Consider the following 17,544-nt stretch of genomic DNA (forward strand, 5'->3'; position numbering starts at 1 on the left):
GCTGTGTACTGCGTACGTGTCATGACCTCTCACTATTTGTCTCTCTGTATGTGTGTCTCATCTATCTGTGGGTGCACAGTTTCACTTCTGCAAAAGCATGGCTTGCAGACGCATTTCCTGTCTCATTTTGGCACAGAGTGTATTTTCCTGTCTCTGTCCTCTACACAGAGATCATAAAAGCATTAATAACATTTAAATTATAGATTCAACTCAACCATTTAAAATGGTTCTTCTTTGTACCTGTAACAAAGGCTAATACAATACCAATATGTTTGAACATCTGAATGCATCTGAATGCAACATCCCTATTAACATGAAATGGTAATGATGATTATAAAAATAGCAACAAATAATAGCAGTAAAATATTTCTCCCCTTCACAATGTGCAACTGAAAATAGTTGTGGATGATTACTATACCTTTCTAATGTGAAGTTGTTGTCCCTGGCTCTCTTTCTCGGTCTCTCCCGGCCCCTCCGCAAGCATGTGCTCTGTACATGTGATTAAGGAATGGCATGGATATTCAAGTGTAATTGAATTGCATTTGTTTGTTTTTGTCAATATTATGCTAAAATATACTTTGCTCAACTATATTTAAGTTCCCTAAGAAGAGCCAACCTTCAATTTTGAAAATTCCCAGTTTATTCCCATAAATTCCCGTTTATTCCCATGGAAAGTTTCCATCTTTGAAAATTACGGGAATTTTGCAACCCTAATTACAAGTAGGTGCACCACAGAGCCACTGACTGTAAATGATTACACAGTATATAATATCTTTTGCAGTACTTGTGATTTCTCCAGTGCGCTCTCTCAAACTTTTTATCCTGAAATACATAAGTGTTAATAACATCACAACGGTCTATCAATAGGATGATACTCAGATGGATGGTCGAAAATATAGGACGCAGTTTGTCATCTCTGAAGGTGTATGGTTTATACTTTTTTATTTCCACTCTGAATACTAAAATATAAGTAAAGGTAGAAAAAGTTGATTACCCATGTTTCCCCTCTCATCTTCCCTGATATGAAGCTCTTTGTGGGTGGTCTACCGCTGCAACAGGTCTCGTAGTTCCTCCTTGTACACCTCAATGTAGGACACCTTCACTGTGACATCCACAACATCACTTTCCTTCGTCTTCTCCGCCAGGTATATGAACAGATCCTGGGCTGCACGGTCAATAATTCCCCCCTCTTCATCCATGGAAGGTTTTGGAAAAAGAGAATTACGGTTATGAAGTTAGAAAGTTCAGATGATTAATGGGCCTTAGAGAGCACAAACACTCCTTGAACTTATCAGTCACTTATCAGTCACAGAGTGGTTAAGCTCTGTGTTGGAGCTTAACCACATTTGGTTAAACGTCACATTACCTTGGCTCCTTCCACCCAGTGTGTACATCTTGCCTGATCCAGTCTGCCCGTAACAAAAAACGGTAGCATTTTCGCCGTTGACCAAACGCTCCACCAGGAGATGGACGCAGGACTCGTACACCTCATCCTGGCTGACTGATGGTCCAAACGCGTTGTCAAAGTAGAAGCATCGGTCCTCGCCCACCATCACCTGTCCGGTCCCCGGCACTACCCGCACACACACCCTGTGGTGGTGGAGGACTTCTTTAGGGAGCAGAGGTCGGATACGGACCGCCACCCGTACAACCGCGGTCAAGTGAGCCGTCATTTGTGAGCCGCGGTCAAGCCAGCCGCTTCTTCTCCGCCGCAGAAATTTCCTTGCGCTTTTACACCAGTCTTTACGTTAGCGCCTTTTCGCTTTATATCCTGATTGAAAGCCTACACCGGCGCGCGCGTGCACTGGAACAGCCCAATACAACCAAAGTGACAGTCTGGTTGCATATTCAACAATTCATTAAAAATCATCCTTAGTAGTTGATGTCCAACTTTCAACACATCCCTCCTCTGGGACACCTACTGTACCTGTGTTCCAAGTTTCAGACAGATTTACTGTAGAATTCCTCAGATATTAAAGCAAACTTGTATTCAATGCAATAAAGTCAATACAATAGGATTATGTCTATTTCAAAAATTCATTAAAAATCATCCTTAGAAGTTGAGGTCCCACTTTCAACACATCCCTCCTCTGGGACACCTACTGTACCTCTGTGCCAAGTTTCAGCCAGATTCATTGTAGAATTCCTCAGATATTAAAGCAAACTTGTATTCAATGCAATACAGTCAATACAATAGGATTATGTCTATTTCAAAAATTCATTAAAAATCATCCTTAGTAGTTGAGCTCCAACTTTCAACAGATTCTTACTCTGGGACACCTACTGTACCTCTGTGCCAAATTTCAGCCAGATTCACTGTAATATTCCTCAGAAATTACAGGAAACTTGTATCCAATGCAATACAGTTAATCATGTCATTTTCAAAAATTCATTAAAAATCATCCTAAATAGTTGAGGTCCAACTTTCAAAAGATTCTTACTGTGGGACACCTACTGTATCTCTGTGCCAAATTTCAGCCAGATTCACTGTAATATTCCTCAGAAATTACAGGAAAGTTGTATCCAATGCAATACAGTTAATAAACTGTAATTATATCATTTTCAAGAATTCATTAAAAATCATCCTTAGTAGTTGAGGTCCAACTTTCAACAGATTCTTACTCTGGGACACCTACTGTACCTCTGTGCCAAGTTTCACCCAGATTTACTGTAGAATTCCTCAGATATTAAAGCAAACTTGTATTCAGTGCAATACAGTCAATACAATAGAATTATGTCAATTTCAAAAATTCATTAAAAATCATCCTTAGAAGTTGAGGTCCCACTTTCAACACATCCCTCCTCTGGGACACCTACTGTACCTGTGTTCCATGTTTCAGACAGATTTACTGTAGAATTCCTCAGATATTAAAGCAAACTTGTATTCAACGCAATAAAGTCAATACACAACAATTATGTCAATTTTCAAAAATTCATTAAAACTCATCCTTAGAAGTTGAGGTCCCACTTTCAACACATCCCCCCTCTGGGACACCTACTGTACCTGTGTTCCAAGTTTCAGACAGATTTACTGTAGAATTCCTCAGATATTAAAGCAAACTTGTATTCAATGCAATACAGTCAATGTATGTGCTTCAGAGTTTGTACGTGCTATGGAGTTTTTACGTGTTTTGGAGTTTGTACATGCTTCAGAGTTTGTACGTGCTTCGGAGTTTTTACGTGCTTTGGAGTTTTTACGTGTTTTGGAGTTTTTACATGTTTCGGAGTTTGTACGTGCTTTGTCTGTAGGGCCACCGTAAATATACTTTTATTTATTCCACATAAAATGTAATAAATAAATCATGTAATACAAAAACCAACTATTCACATTTCAACTTATAGCTATTTAAATTTTCAGCTTTTTACTTTGTGCAACAACACAAAACACTGCAAACCACAACACAATTAAATATAAATTAAAATATGAAAACAAAAAGAAGATGCATATTCTCTTTTATATGGACCTGCATGAATAAACTTTCTGAATCCTTTATCATGTGCAACTGAAAATAGTTGTGGATGATTACTATACCTTTCTAATGTGAAGTTGTTGTCCCTGGCTCTCTTTCTCGGTCTCTCCCTCCTGTTCTGTTCCTGTGCTGCTGAGTGTAACTACGGCCCCTCCGCAAGCATGTGCTCTGTACATGTGATTAAGGAATGGCATGGATATTCAAGTGTAATTGAATTGCATTTGTTTGTTTTTGTCAATATTATGCTAAAATATACTTTGCTCAACTACATTTAAGTTCCCTAAGAAGAGCCAACCTTCAATTTTGAAAATTCCCAGTTTATTCCCATAAATTCCCGTTTATTCCCATGGAAAGTTTCCATCTTTGAAAATTCCGGGAATTTTGCAACCCTAATTACAAGTAGGTGCACCACAGAGCCACTGACTGTAAATGATTACACAGTATATAATATCTTTTGCAGTACTTGTGATTTCTCCAGTGCGCTCTCTCAAACTTTTTATCCTGAAATACATAAGTGTTAATAACATCACAACGGTCTATCAATAGGATGATACTCAGATGGATGGTCGAAAATATAGGACGCAGTTTGTCATCTCTGAAGGTGTATGGTTTATACTTTTTTATTTCCACTCTGAATACTAAAATATAAGTAAAGGTAGAAAAAGTTGATTACCCGTGTTTCCCCTCTCATCTTCCCTGATATGAAGCTCTTTGTGGGTGGTCTGCCGCTGCAACAGGTCTCGTAGTTCCTCCTTGTACACCTCAATGTAGGACACCTTCACTGTGACATCCACAACATCACTTTCCTTCGTCTTCTCCGCCAGGTATATGAACAGATCCTGGGCTGCACGGTCAATAATTCCCCCCTCTTCATCTATCCTCCTGACTACCAGGAAAAAAAATGTTGTCCAATCAAAATTTTTTTAAAATCCCCCAATGTTTGTAAGGTAATCAGAAGACTGAAATCATTTTTTTAGAAAAAAAAGTTTTTATTTTTTAGATATCACATGTCCACTGCAGAGGACATTGGAAGGCCAAACATGTAAAATGGAACTTTGATGGCAAATAGTTGCTTCCCCACAAAAAAGAGGTAAACCTAAGAACAAGGTTAACGTCCACAGACCAGCATCACTTTTGATTAATTCTGTTGTGTTTATTTGGAGTGATACTTCAAAAAGCAATTCCCCTTCTTGGAAACACAGAGGAATACCTTGCACTTTGTGCACATCACGTATGTTCTGCTCGTGCAGTTGGATCTGCGACATCTTGATGCATGTGTTTCATCCACCATCTCTGGAAGATGGATGGCACCATAGTGTCTCAGAGCTTCATTTGGCTGAGGTTTCCACTTTTGGCGTGGGGGAGTATAGTCATCTACACTGTCATTTGCACTTCCTCCTTGAGCCTGAGTAATCAACTCTTCACCAAGCAGCAGCTTGAAGTCAAGGAGCTTCAGTGGTTTCTTTCCCCGAAACTGCAAGTCACTCCTATACTGAAGCCACGAGTTGGTGATTGCCAGATCAAAAAAGTGGAGAACTGCACGTACCGTCCATTTCCGAGTACGAGAGGCCATCCTGTAGAAACTCAACATTCGGTCAACAAGGTCCACGCCACCCATGTTGGTATTGTACTCAGCAATTATCAGTGGCCTTGGCACCTGGACAAATCGTTTGTCTTTCTTGGACCATCTTGTGCGTGTGTCCTGAGGTTCAATGCCATAGGCAGAGGATGCCATGACAACTGGCTTGTTGTCCAACCACTTAATGACAGCAAGTTCAGGAGGACTTCGTCTGACTACCATCTCTGATGCCCCTCTTTCTTTCTTCTTGAAGGGCTTATCTCCTATGATCTTGCACTCCTTTGGAATCCTGTTACTCATGAGGGTTCCAGTTCCAGTCAGCCCTTTCATCTTTAGGGTGTCAAGGAGTTTGATAGTTGTGAAGAACCTGTCAAAGAACAGGTGGCTTCCTTGGGGAACAGACTCTGCCAAATGAAGAACAGCTTTCTCTCCAATACCCATTCCTCCTGTATCCCCGAAGGTAGTCTTGCCTTGGTAGACCACAAAGTCTAAGACCAAACCAGTTGGTGCGGCTAAGACAAACACCTTCAATCCAGTTGGATATGGCTTGCCTGGTACGTACTGGCGCACAGGGCAGCGACCAGTAAATGGGATCATTTGCTCGTCAATGCACAATTTTTCTGTCCTAGGTAGACTCAGACATCCTTGCCTCACTTTGGCCAAAAGGGGCCTGATTTTCCACAAGAGATCACTTCTTTTTTCATCATCTGAAACATCAAGGTCATTGATGATCTTGATGGAATTTCTGTAGAAACGATTTCTAGTCATGGATTCTGCCACAACTTGAACTCTGGTGTTTGAGGCCCAATACATTTGAATGTTTGGATATCCTAGACAACCCATGTAAATGGAAATCCCAAAGAATGTCTTCAGTTCTTCAGGAGTGGTATTTAGTGTTGCTCCAGACTCAAGGATTGCACGCTGATTTGTGCACAAGGCCATTCTTTCAAACACTGAGTCATCGATGTACTGCTTGAAGTAATCCATTGGGGCCCAGTTTTCGCGTGTCATGGCATCATTGTTCTCAACAATGGCAGGATCATCAACTTGGAATTTGAATCTTGAAAAAGGGAAGAAAACACTTAAATGAGTTTCAATTGTTAAATAAAATTTGCTATTGTTTTAAAATATAAACTCAAGGTGTACTTTGAATTCCTGCTCCACAGTGGACGCCGACTGCACTGTTCAGCTTGATCTGACTCCTCGGTATCTGCTTGCCCTGCCTGGATTTCATCCTCAGAGCTCCCTGAATCATCTTCCTCTGCTTCTGGCTCAAACAATGCATCTTGATCTTCTTCATCAGACAACTCAAGATCTGAGTTTCCCTCAACAATTCGTAATAAAATTCTTTCTGCTTCAGAAAAAGACTCCCTTTCTGGTCATTTGAAAAAAATGGAACAAAATAGAGGAAATAACTACAAATGTCCACTACGAAGGACATTTTTTAAACACTTCAATACTATACTAAAATAAAGTTAAAATTAGGCATACTATGTTTTAATTTGTTATTAAGAGACTAATCTAAAATATGTTAACAACATTTATAGCCAAAAATTGCTCAATAAAAAGTTTTATGCACTTACTTTTCTTCTTCCCATAAAATGTGCTTGCAGTGATGGCCACCATGATCCTTGATGAAAAAACTAAAGTTCCCAAAGCCCCACCCCTTCACATTTGGTATCATTGGAAAGCCCCAAATGTCCTCTGTAGATACCAAAAGTAGGTAATTCTGTAGTATGCAGTGGATGGAAGATATTCAGGTTTAGAAATGTCATCTACAGAGGACAAATTTGCATTGCTGGTAGTCAGGAGGCTATGGAAGGTTTTGGAAAAAGAGAATTACGGTTATGAAGTTAGAAAGTTCAGATGATTAATGGGCCTTAGAGAGCACAAACACTCCTTGAACTTATCAGTCACTTATCAGTCACAGAGTGGTTAAGCTCTGTGTTGGAGCTTAACCACATTTGGTTAAACGTCACATTACCTTGGCTCCTTCCACCCAGTGTGTACGTCTTGCCTGATCCAGTCTGCCCGTAACAAAAAACGGTAGCATTTTCGCCGTTGACCAAACGCTCCACCAGGAGATGGACGCAGGACTCGTACACCTCATCCTGGCTGACTGATGGTCCAAACGCGTTGTCAAAGTAGAAGCATCGGTCCTCGCCCACCATCACCTGTCCGGTCCCCGGCACTACCCGCACACACACCCTGTGGCGGTGGAGGACTTCTTTAGGGAGCAGAGGTCGGATACGGACCGCCACCCGTACAACCGCGGTCAAGTGAGCCGTCATTTGTGAGCCGCGGTCAAGCCAGCCGCTTCTTCTCCGCCGCAGAAATTTCCTTGCGCTTTCACACCAGTCTTTACGTTATCACCTTTTCGCTTTATATCCCGATTGAAAGCCTACACCGGCGCGCGCGTGCACTGGAACAGCCCAATACAACCAAAGTGACAGTCTGGTTGCATATTCAACAATTCATTAAAAATCATCCTTAGTAGTTGATGTCCCACTTTCAACACATCCCTCCTCTGGGACACCTACTGTACCTGTGTTCCAAGTTTCAGACAGATTTACTGTAGAATTCCTCAGATATTAAAGCAAACTTGTATTCAATACAATGAAGTCAATACACAACAATTATGTAATTTTCAAAAATTCATTAAAAATCATCCTTAGAAGTTGAGCTCCCACTTTCAACACATCCCTCCTCTGGGACACCTACTGTACCTCTGTGCCAAGTTTCAGCCAGATTTACTGTAGAATTCCTCAGATATTAAAGCAAACTTGTATTCAATGCAATACAGTCAATACAATAGGATTATGTCTATTTCAAAAATTCATTAAAACTCATCCTTAGTAGTTGAGCTCCAACTTTCAACAGATTCTTACTCTGGGACACCTACTGTACCTCTGTGCCAAATTTCAGCCAGATTCACTGTAATATTCCTCAGAAATTACAGGAAACTTGTATCCAATGCAATACAGTTAATAAACTATAATCATGTCATTTTCAAAAATTTATTAAAAATCATCCTGAATAGTTGAGGTCCAACTTTCAAAAGATTCTTACTCTGGGACACCTACTGTACCTGTGTTCCAAGTTTCAGCCAGATTTACTGTAGAATTCCTCAGATATTAAAGCAAACTTGTATTCAATGCAATACAGTCAATACAATAGCATTATGTCTATTTCAAAAATTCATTAAAAATCATCCTTAGTAGTTGAGGTCCAACTTTCAACAGATTCTTACTCTGGGACACCTACTGTACCCCTGTGCCAAATTTCAGCCAGATTCACTGTAATATTCCTCAGAAATTACAGGAAACTTGTATCCAATGCAATACAGTTAATAAATTATAATTATATCATTTTCAAAAATTCATTAAAAATCAGCCTGAATAGTTGAGGTTCAACTTTCAACACATTCTTCCTCTGGGACACCTACTGTACCTCTGTGCCAAGTTTCATCTCAATCTGCTCCATCAATAATTGTTTAATATTGATGGATCAAAAGTGTTGCTGAGAGAGTCATGACAGGGACTATAAAGAGACAGCATATTTCAGCCATATTTGCTTGTCTTCACTGACTCGCTTTGAAATCCAGATTTTAATTTTGGAATATTAGGTGTACTTGTGGTTCCTATAGAATTTTAAGGTTGAACGGGAATCAGAGTCTTCATCTCTCAGGCCTCTCTTCTGTGGATGCAGCTCACATCATCCTGTACAATACAATAATTTTTAATTCTACAACTGTTTATAACCTGCATAGTTCACATTTCTGTATAGCTGTATATCTCATATTTCTGTATAGTTTTTTAATTTCATATTCTGTATAGTTTTTCATATTTATACCCTGTTCATAGCCTGTACATAGCTTGTACTCACTACAGCCTGTACATACTTATAGTTATAGCATATTCATAACATACCTTCATACCGTGTACATTGTAACATACCATAATAGACCCATTTCTATAATATACTTACATACCTATATTATTGCTAATATATATTGTAATATATCTATATCATGGCTAAAGCACTTCTGGATGGATGCAAACTGCATTTCGTTGCCTTGTACCTGTGACATGTGCAATGACAATAAAGTTGAATTCTATTCTATTAAATTCTATTCTATTCTATATTAATTCAGAAGACAAACACCCATCTCTGCTTTTGAGATTAGCATTAAAACCTTCAGTTTTGACAAATAATACAGTTAGAGTGGATCAGGTGACCCTGAATCTTCCCTTATTTGTGCTGCAATAAGCCTAGGCTCTTGCGGGCTTCCCGTGATGTATGAATTTTTTCCTTCTTTGCTCGTTCTGTGTTTATACACCTCTCTGCATTTAATCATTAGTTAGTATGTATCTCTTGCTCTCTTGCACAGTGTATATGTTGTCCTGTCTCCTTTTCATCAACCTCAGCCAGTCATAGTAGATAGCTGTCTCTCCTTGAGCCTGTTTCTGCCAGATGTTTCTATCTCTTCAAATGGAGTTTTTCCTTCCCACTCTCACTAAATGTTAGCTCATATTGGGTAATTAAATTGTTGTTGTTTTCTTTGTATTATTGTTGTGTTTTTACCCAGCAACATAAAGTGTCTTTAGGTGACTGCTGTTGTGATTTGGTGCTAAATACATAACATTTAACTGCTGGCACCGGAATTAATTAAATTGTATAAATTCAAATTATATATTCATTGTGACATACTCCTTGTCTTTTGAAATACTTTATTTTCTGTTTTTGGACACCTTTTAAAACAACATTCAATATTACAGGAACAGAAAGTCTTCTATTTGATGAACTACCAAACTTACTGGTAGTAACACACACTGCAACTTGGAAACACCAGGGAACACTTAATTAAGGCACAATACAAAATATATAGGTGAACTGATTTTGCCTCTTCACCACATATGACACTGGATACTGTAGCTCCTGTGAAAAATAAGGCCTCAAATCAGAAGTACTTGACCCAGTGGTATAATTCTCAAACACGTAGCCTAAAGCAGATAACTCGTTTGTGTGTGTTTGATCAGTTGAAGTCTTTGTTGTAGAGTCTGACAGCAGTAGGGAGGAAAGACCTGCAAAATCTCTCTGTCCCACACCGTGGGTGCCGCAGCCTGCCACTGAAGGAGCTGTTCAGTGCTGTTAGAGTTTCCTGCATGGGGTGAGAGGGATGAAAGCTTAGCCACCATTCTCCTGTCACTCACCACCTCCACTGGGTCCAGAGGGCATCCTAGAACAGAGCTGGCCCTGCGGATCAGCCTGTTCAGTCTCTTCCTGTCCCCAGCAGAGATGCTGCCGCCCCAGCAGACCACACCGTAAAAGATGGCTGCAAAACATGCTGTAGGTATTACAGGTACTGTGCTGCAGTGGTTTGTATCATATTTATCTAATAGACTCCAATTTGTTCATGTAAATGGAGAGTCTTCTTCACATGTTGAGGTTAATTATGGAGTTCTACAGGGTTCAGTGCTAGGACCAATTCTATTTACATTATACATGCTTCCCCTAGGCAGCATCATTAGAAGACATAGCATAAATTTTCAGTGCTATGCAGATGACACCCAGCTCTATCTGTCCATGAAGCCAGATAACAAACACCATTTAGTTAAACTGCAGGAATGTCTTACAGACATAAAGACCTGGATGGCCGCTAACTTTCTGCTCCTTAATTCAGATAAAAATGAGGTCATTGTATTTGGCCCTGAAAATCTTAGAAATATGGTATCTAACCAGATTCTTACTCTGGGTGGCATTACCTTGGCCTCCAGTAACACTGTGAGGAACCTTGGAGTCATTTTTCACCAGGATATGTCCTTCAATGCACATATTAAACAAATATGTAATACTGCATATTGGGAGGAACGGCCTCCCTGATCTGAATCCGAGCGGTGTTTTGTTATTGGACTTCTGTGCAAATCACAGTTTGGCCATAACGAACACCTTGTTCGAACATAAGAGTGTCCATAAGTGCACGTGGCACCAGGACGCTCTAGGCCGCAGGTCGATGATCGATTTTGTAATCGTATCACCAGACCTGCGACCATATGTTCTGGACACTCGGGTAAAGAGAGGGGCTGAGCTGTCAACTGATCACCACCTGGTGGTGAGTTGGATCAGGTGGCGTGGGAGGACGCTGGACAGACCCGGTGCACCTAAACGCGTAGTGAGGGTGTGCTGGGAACGTCTAGCAGAGGCCCCAGTCCGCGAGATCTTCAACGCACACCTCCGGCAGAGCTTCAACAGCATTCCGAGGGAGACTGGGGACATTGAGTCCGAATGGACCATGTTCAGCGTCTCCATCGCCGAAGCTGCTGCATTGAGCTGCGGCCGCAAGGTGGTTGGTGCCTGCCGTGGTGGTAATCCCCGAACCAAATGGTGGACACCAGAGGTGAAGGGAGCCACCAAGCTGAAGAAGGAGTCCTATCGGGCTTGGTTAGCCTGTGGGACTCCGGAGGCAGCCGACAGGTATCGACAGGCCAAGCGGAATGCGGCTCGGGCAGCGGCTGAAGCAAAAACTCGGGTGTGGGAGGAGTTCGGAGAGGCCATGGAAAAAGACTTTCGGACTGCCTCAAAGAGATTCTGGCAAACCGTCAGGCGTCTCAGGAGGGGAAAGCGGTGCTCTACCTGCACTGTGTATAGTGCTGGCGAAGCGCTGCTGACGTCGACTGAGAAAATTGTCAGGCGGTGGAAGGAATACTTCGAGGACCTCCTTAATCCCACTGACACGTCTTCCGAGGAGGAAGCAGAGTCTGGGGATGAGGGGAATGACCCGCCAATTTCCAGGGGCGAGGTCACTGAGGCAGTTAAACAACTCCTTGGTGGCAGAGCCCCTGGTGTTGATGAGGTCCGCCCCGAGTTCCTGAAGGCTCTGGATGTTGTAGGGCTGTCCTGGTTGACACGCCTCTACAATGTTGCGTGGAGATCAGGGGGAGTACCCCTGGACTGGCAGACCGGGGTGGTGGTCCCCATCTTTCAGAAGGCGGACCGGAGGGTGTGTTCCAACTACAGGGGGATCACACTCCTCAGCCTCCCTGGGAAAGTCTATGCCAGGGTGCTGGAAAGGAGAGTTCGTCCGTTAGTCGAACCTCGGATACAGGAGGAACAATGCGGTTTTCGTCCTGGTCGCGGAACACTGGACCAGCTCTTTATCCTCTCAAGGATACTTGAGGGTGCATGGGAGTTTGCCCAACCAGTCTACATGTGTTTTGTGGACTTGGAGAAGGCATTCGACCGTGTCCCTCGGGGTGTCCTGTGGGAGGTGTTGCGGGAGTATGGGGTGTCTGGCCCATTGCTACGGGCCATTCGATCCCTATACAACCGTTGCAAGAGTTTGGTTCGCATTGCCGGCAATAAGTCGGACTCGTTCCCGGTGGGTGATGGGCTCCGCCAGGGCTGCCCTTTGTCACCGGTTCTGTTCATAATTTTTATGGACAGGATTTCTAGGTGCAGCCAAGTGGCGGAGAGCTTTTGCTTTGGTGGCCTCAGAATCTCATCTCTGCTTTTTGCGGATGATGTGGTTCTGTTGGCTTCATCAGGTGAAGGCCTTCAGCTCGCACTGGAACGGTTCGCAGCCGAGTGTGAAGCAGCGGGAATGAGGATCAGCACCTCCAAATCTGAGGCCATGGTTCTCAGCCGGAAAAGGGTGGAGTGCCCACTCCGGGTCGGGGATGAGTTCCTGCCCCAAGTGGAGGAGTTCAAGTATCTCGGGATCTTGTTCGCGAGTGATGGGAGAAGGGAGCCGGAGATCGACAGACGGATTGGTGCTGCGGCTGCAGTGATACGGACGCTGCACCGGTCCGTCGTGGTGAAGAGGGAGCTGAGTGTAAAAGCGAAGCTCTCAATTTACCGGTTGATCTACGTCCCTACCCTCACCTATGGCCACGAGCTGTGGGTAGTGACCGAAAGAACGAGATTGCGGATACAAGCGGCAGAAATGAGCTTCCTCCGAAGGGTGGCTGGCCTCTCCCTTAGAGATGGGGTGAGAAGCTCGGCCATCCGGGAGGGGCTCAGAGTAGAGCCGCTGCTCCTCCACATCGAAAGGAGCCAGTTGAGGTGGTTCGGGCATCTGACAAGGATGCCTCCTGGGTGAGGTGTTCCGGGCATGTCCCACCGGGAGGAGGCCCGGGGCAGATCCAGGACACGCTGGAGAGATTATATCTCTCGGCTGGCCTGGGAACACCTTGGTGTTCCCCCGGATAAGCTGGAGGAGGTGGCTGGGGAGAGGGAGGTCTGGGCTTCTCTGCTTAGGCTGCTGCCCCCGCGACCCGGCCTCGGATAAAGCGGATGAAGATGGATGGATGGATGGATGGATGGATGTAATACTGCTTTCTTCCGTTTGCACAACATCTCTAAAGTTAGAAATATCCTGTCTCAGAGTGATGCTGAAAAACTAGTTCATGCATTTATTACTTCCAGGCTGGACTACTGTAATTCTTTATTATCAGGAAGTCCTAAAAACTCCCTGAAAAGCCTTCAGCTAATCCAAAATGCTGCAGCAAGAGTCCTGACAGGGACTGGAAAGAGAGAGCAGATTTCTCCTATAATGGCTTCCCTTCATTGGCTCCCTGTTAAATCCAGAATTGAATTCAAAATACAAGGTCTTAAATAATCATGCCCCATCCTATCTTTATGACCTTGTAGTACCATATCACCGTATTAGAGCACCTCGCTCTTGCACTGCAGGCCTACTTGTTTTTCCTAGAGTATGTAAAAGTAGAATGGGAGGGAGAGCCTTCAGTTTTCAGGCCCCTCTTCTGTGGAACCAGCTTCCAGTTTGGATTCGGGAGACAGACACTATCTCTACTTTCAAGATTAGGCTTCAAACTTTCCTTTTTGCTAAAGCATATAGTTAGGGCTGGACCAGGTGACCCTGAATCCTCCCTTAGTTATGCTGCAATAGCTGTAGGCTGCTGGGGGATTCCCATGATGCATTGAGTTTTTCCTTTTCAGTCACCTTTCTCACTCACTATGTGTTAATAGACCTCTCTGCATCGAATCATACTTGTTATTAATCTCTGGCTCTCTTCCACAGCATGTCTTTTATCCTGTCTTCCTTCTCTCTTACCCCAACCGGTTGCAGCAGATGGCCCTGAGCCTGGTTCTGCCGGAAGTTTCTTCCTGTTAAAGGGGAGTTTTTCCTTAACGCTGTCGCTAAAGTGCTTGCTTATATGGAATAATATGTTTGTTGTGTTTTTCTCTGTATGTATAATTGTAAAATCGAACTTACAATATAAAGCGCCTTGAGGTGACTGTTGTTGTGATTTGGCGCTGTATAAATAGAATAGAATAGAATAATGTACTTCAAACCAGGAGATTGGCAAAATGTATAAATAGGATGGCAATTAGGGGAATTGGAGACAGCTGCATAACACAGCAGGTATACATTGGGAATAAGAAGACAGTGGAAGTAAGCAGAGGTGTGGACTCGAGTCACATGACTTGGACTCGAGTCAGACTCGAGTCATTAATTTTATGACTTTAGACTTGACTTGAAAAAAGGTTGTAAGACTTGTGACTTGACTTGGACTTTTACACCAGTGACTTGGGACTTGAATTGGACTTGAACCTGTTTACTTGAAAAGACTTGATATTTTACCCAAATCTAAAATTTAACATACATATTATATAAAAAGTGCGGACCATTAATTCACTTTATTCATTCATTCATTCTTACCACACTCTGTATGTATGTGGGCGTGGGCTGTAGCACAGCCAATCAAATTAACCAGATTTGAAAAAAACAAGAACAAAAACGCTCGAGCCAAAAATGCTTCCAAGAGTAATTTCTTTCGGGTACATAAACTACGAAGTAGTCAACAAAAAATGAAATGCAATATGCAAAACATGCAAGAAGAGAATCACAGACGGAGATGGAACAACTTCCAACTTTGTCCGACATTTGAAGTTGCATAAAGAACGGTAGGTGGTGCTTTTTTTTTTTTTTTTTTTGCTACGATGAGACAGCTGACTTAGCTAACTTCATCTTATTAGCAAATGTTCTCCGGGCTACGTTGATGATACTGTTTGGCTTTAACAGGTATGATATGTTTGTCATGCTATTTTAAATCCGGTCCTGCAAGCGCATCCAAGAATAACATGCAACTTGTTAGCTCAGAATTGTCGGTGAATGGTGAGCAGGGTCCGTTTCAGAAAGTGGGTTCTGTAGCTGTACTCAGTCTCTCTCCGTCTCCTCCCCATCATTAACCCCGTAGATTTAACCCAGTTTAGACTGACAAATATTTATTTTACCATCACATCACAATTCAAAATCACTGTGTTTAATTTGCAATTAGTGTATGGTCGTGTTTAACTTTTGCATGTCTGAGCCAGGGAAAAAAAATTTTTTGGTTAGAAAATCTGGCCCACCTTAGTGTGTAATTGAGTAGTCCTGCTATACATGGCCTTTTTCTTCTGTCATTTATGTCAATACATCAAATAAAATACTTTGATCTTATATTATTAGCTGTTGTTTATTTGCAAAGGTTATTCTCAACAGGGATGCTAGACAAAAACGGCGTTTTCTACAGACAGCCTAGCATACGCTCTCCACTTACGAGTGAAAAAAGAAAAAGAAAAAACACCCCTTCCCTATTGGTGTTAGAGTTTACCATGTCAGCCAATCAAAAAAATGATAAGGCAACATGTGACATTTGGTTGTTTAGGGAGAAGGGGAAGTTTTTAGGAGTGACACCCGCGACGGAAAGTGGGCGAGCGAAAGAAAGAGAGAGAGAGAGTTTTCATATGTGAGACATTAGTGACGTTTAGCGTGTTTGGAGGCTGTAGTTAGTTTGTTGTGTAGTTATTGTTTTGTATTGTGTGTCGGTTAGACTGCTGAATTTCATATTTGATCTAAAAAAGCTGTCAAAGGCAGATTCCAGTGTAAACGCTGTCTCCACATAGAAAACTGGACTGTTGCACCTCCAGTTGTCAGACCTGCAGGGTTTAGGCCTGTGGTGTTCTCCTCTGTCTTATACTGAACACAAACTACATTTTTTGGACTGGCACAAATAATTTGTGTGCCTTCTTATTTAATGCAGCACACCTGATTGTTCTGTAAATAGATTTAAATGGTTATATAAAAAATGCCTGAGGCCTTGGCTGCATTTTTAGGAAATAGTACCATATAACTTTGTTGTTTGCAAAACTTGTGCATAATTTTTAGAAATGTACAATTTCTATTTGCATTTCAAGTTATGAAAATGATTCGTTAAACATGTAAAAAAATATAACTTTTTTCTACTCGGATTCTGAATTTTTTGTCTGAATTTAGATCAACTGTGCTAATATAGTATACCAAAATGAAAAAAATAACTCAAATTTCAGATATTTGAGGTTGTGCTGTAAATAATGATACCAAACAAGGCAAGAAAAACATATTTTAAAAGTGAAATATAGAAGTAAAATCAAAAGTAGTCAAGAACGGCCAATTATACCCGGGACCCCAGAGGGTTAAAAAAAAGACTTGAAAGGACTTGAAATTCAAAGTTTCGGACTTGGGACTTGACTTGAAAGTTGTCTGTCTTGACTTGCGACTTGACTCTGACTTGCTTGACTTTACTTGAGACTTGACTTGTGACTTGAGGATAAAGACTTGGGACTTACTTGAGACTTGCAAAACAATGACTTGGTCCCACCTCTGGAAGTATGACTCAACACAAGAAAGAGACAAGAGGCCACCAAACTAAAACCCAGACTACGACACACGAGCTTGACACAGACAAAACCATAAACAGACATGAAGACAAGACTGGCTTTAACACTAGAGTATTTTCACAAGTGTTCCATCCACTTGTGGAACGCTGAAGAAGAACTACACTAAAAAGCAATATGGAACTGAAAACAAAAGAATACATAATGTAAACATATCATCAAATAATCCAGGACTCACAAACAATGATATGATGAACAGAACTATAAAGAACAAAACTGAGAAATGCTTGGTAAACTGACCAACGACTATGTCATCATGTCATTTTTTAATATCATAGTTAATGTGTCCTGATTTGTAGATAGTGCCATCTTACAAATACCAGGAAATCCAACTGGGTGACAAGCCAGAGTTGTCTGCCCACACACCCACTGACTAGAAAAAGGGTCCAGGACTCTTCAAGCTGGGATACAGGCATAATAGAAAAAGATGTAAACAGATAGAAAGAAGGCATTGCCTGTTGTTGCTGCTGCTGTCAGACTTTTTAATTCATCCACTTGTGTCAGACACATATTGAACAGGAATAAACATGACTCACTGCACTCTCTCAGTTTGTATACCACAATGTTTGCTTAGACACCTGTATGCTTATATTGTTTATTATATCCCAGAAACATTAATTGTGTGGATGCTGATTAAGCATCCACACTATTGAGTTCCTGTTTCTCTTTATTGTGTGGATGCCCTAAAAGGGCTTCCACACTATTGAGTTCCTGTTTCTCTTTATTCTTTATTCCACTATTTACTAGTTGCTTCCGTACGTTTTTTGGCACTTAACT

General features: G+C 41.8%; 3 protein-coding genes across 5 annotated transcripts in view; all 3 read right to left on the reverse strand.

Moving 5' to 3' along the window:
- Positions 1-17,544, reverse strand: part of LOC109199848 (uncharacterized) — an 827,125-nt gene that overhangs the window by 361,179 nt on the left and 448,402 nt on the right. The gene's annotated exons all lie outside the window — the stretch shown is intronic.
- LOC109200594 (kinesin-like protein KIF27) lies at positions 132-7,666 on the reverse strand. 3 transcript variants are annotated; one of them, XM_025898760.1, is made up of 5 exons: positions 7,034-7,666; positions 4,144-4,344; positions 3,533-3,638; positions 995-1,195; positions 132-489 (listed from the first exon to the last, which is right to left on the reverse strand). In XM_025898760.1, the coding sequence occupies exons 1-3, from the start codon at positions 7,338-7,340 to the stop codon at positions 3,613-3,615; spliced, it is 534 nt and encodes a 177-aa protein (XP_025754545.1). In that variant the 5' UTR covers positions 7,341-7,666; the 3' UTR covers positions 132-489; positions 995-1,195; positions 3,533-3,612. The 3 variants fall into 3 exon arrangements, with proteins under 3 accessions (XP_025754545.1, XP_019211728.1, XP_019211727.1); XM_019356183.2 differs by lacking the exons at positions 3,533-3,638; positions 4,144-4,344; positions 7,034-7,666 and adding an exon at positions 1,367-2,070 and having other exon boundaries at positions 995-1,189; XM_019356182.2 differs by lacking the exons at positions 3,533-3,638; positions 4,144-4,344; positions 7,034-7,666 and adding an exon at positions 1,367-2,070.
- On the reverse strand, positions 4,623-6,804 carry LOC112842380 (piggyBac transposable element-derived protein 3-like). Its single transcript, XM_025898754.1, has 2 exons — positions 6,633-6,804; positions 4,623-6,424 (listed from the first exon to the last, which is right to left on the reverse strand). Exon 2 carries the CDS (start codon positions 6,058-6,060, stop codon positions 4,624-4,626), a length of 1,437 nt encoding a protein of 478 aa, XP_025754539.1. The 5' UTR covers positions 6,061-6,424; positions 6,633-6,804; the 3' UTR covers position 4,623.

The sequence above is a fragment of the Oreochromis niloticus genome, linkage group LG15, assembly GCF_001858045.2.
Source record: "Oreochromis niloticus isolate F11D_XX linkage group LG15, O_niloticus_UMD_NMBU, whole genome shotgun sequence".
In the NCBI taxonomy this organism is placed as follows: Eukaryota; Metazoa; Chordata; class Actinopteri; order Cichliformes; family Cichlidae; genus Oreochromis; species Oreochromis niloticus.

Coding starts and splice junctions, on each gene's coding strand:
- LOC112842380 (XM_025898754.1), bottom strand. CDS start 6,060: ATGACACGCGAAAACTGGGCCCCAATGGATTACTTCAAGCAGTACATC.
- LOC109200594 (XM_025898760.1), bottom strand. CDS start 7,340: ATGACGGCTCACTTGACCGCGGTTGTACGGGTGGCGGTCCGTATCCGA. Junction 4,345..7,033: donor ACTGGGTGGAAGGAGCCAAG/GTAATGTGACGT, acceptor TCAGGAGGATAG/ATGAAGAGGGGGGAATTATT. Junction 3,639..4,143: donor AGATGAGAGGGGAAACACGG/GTAATCAACTTT, acceptor TCACATGTACAG/AGCACATGCTTGCGGAGGGG.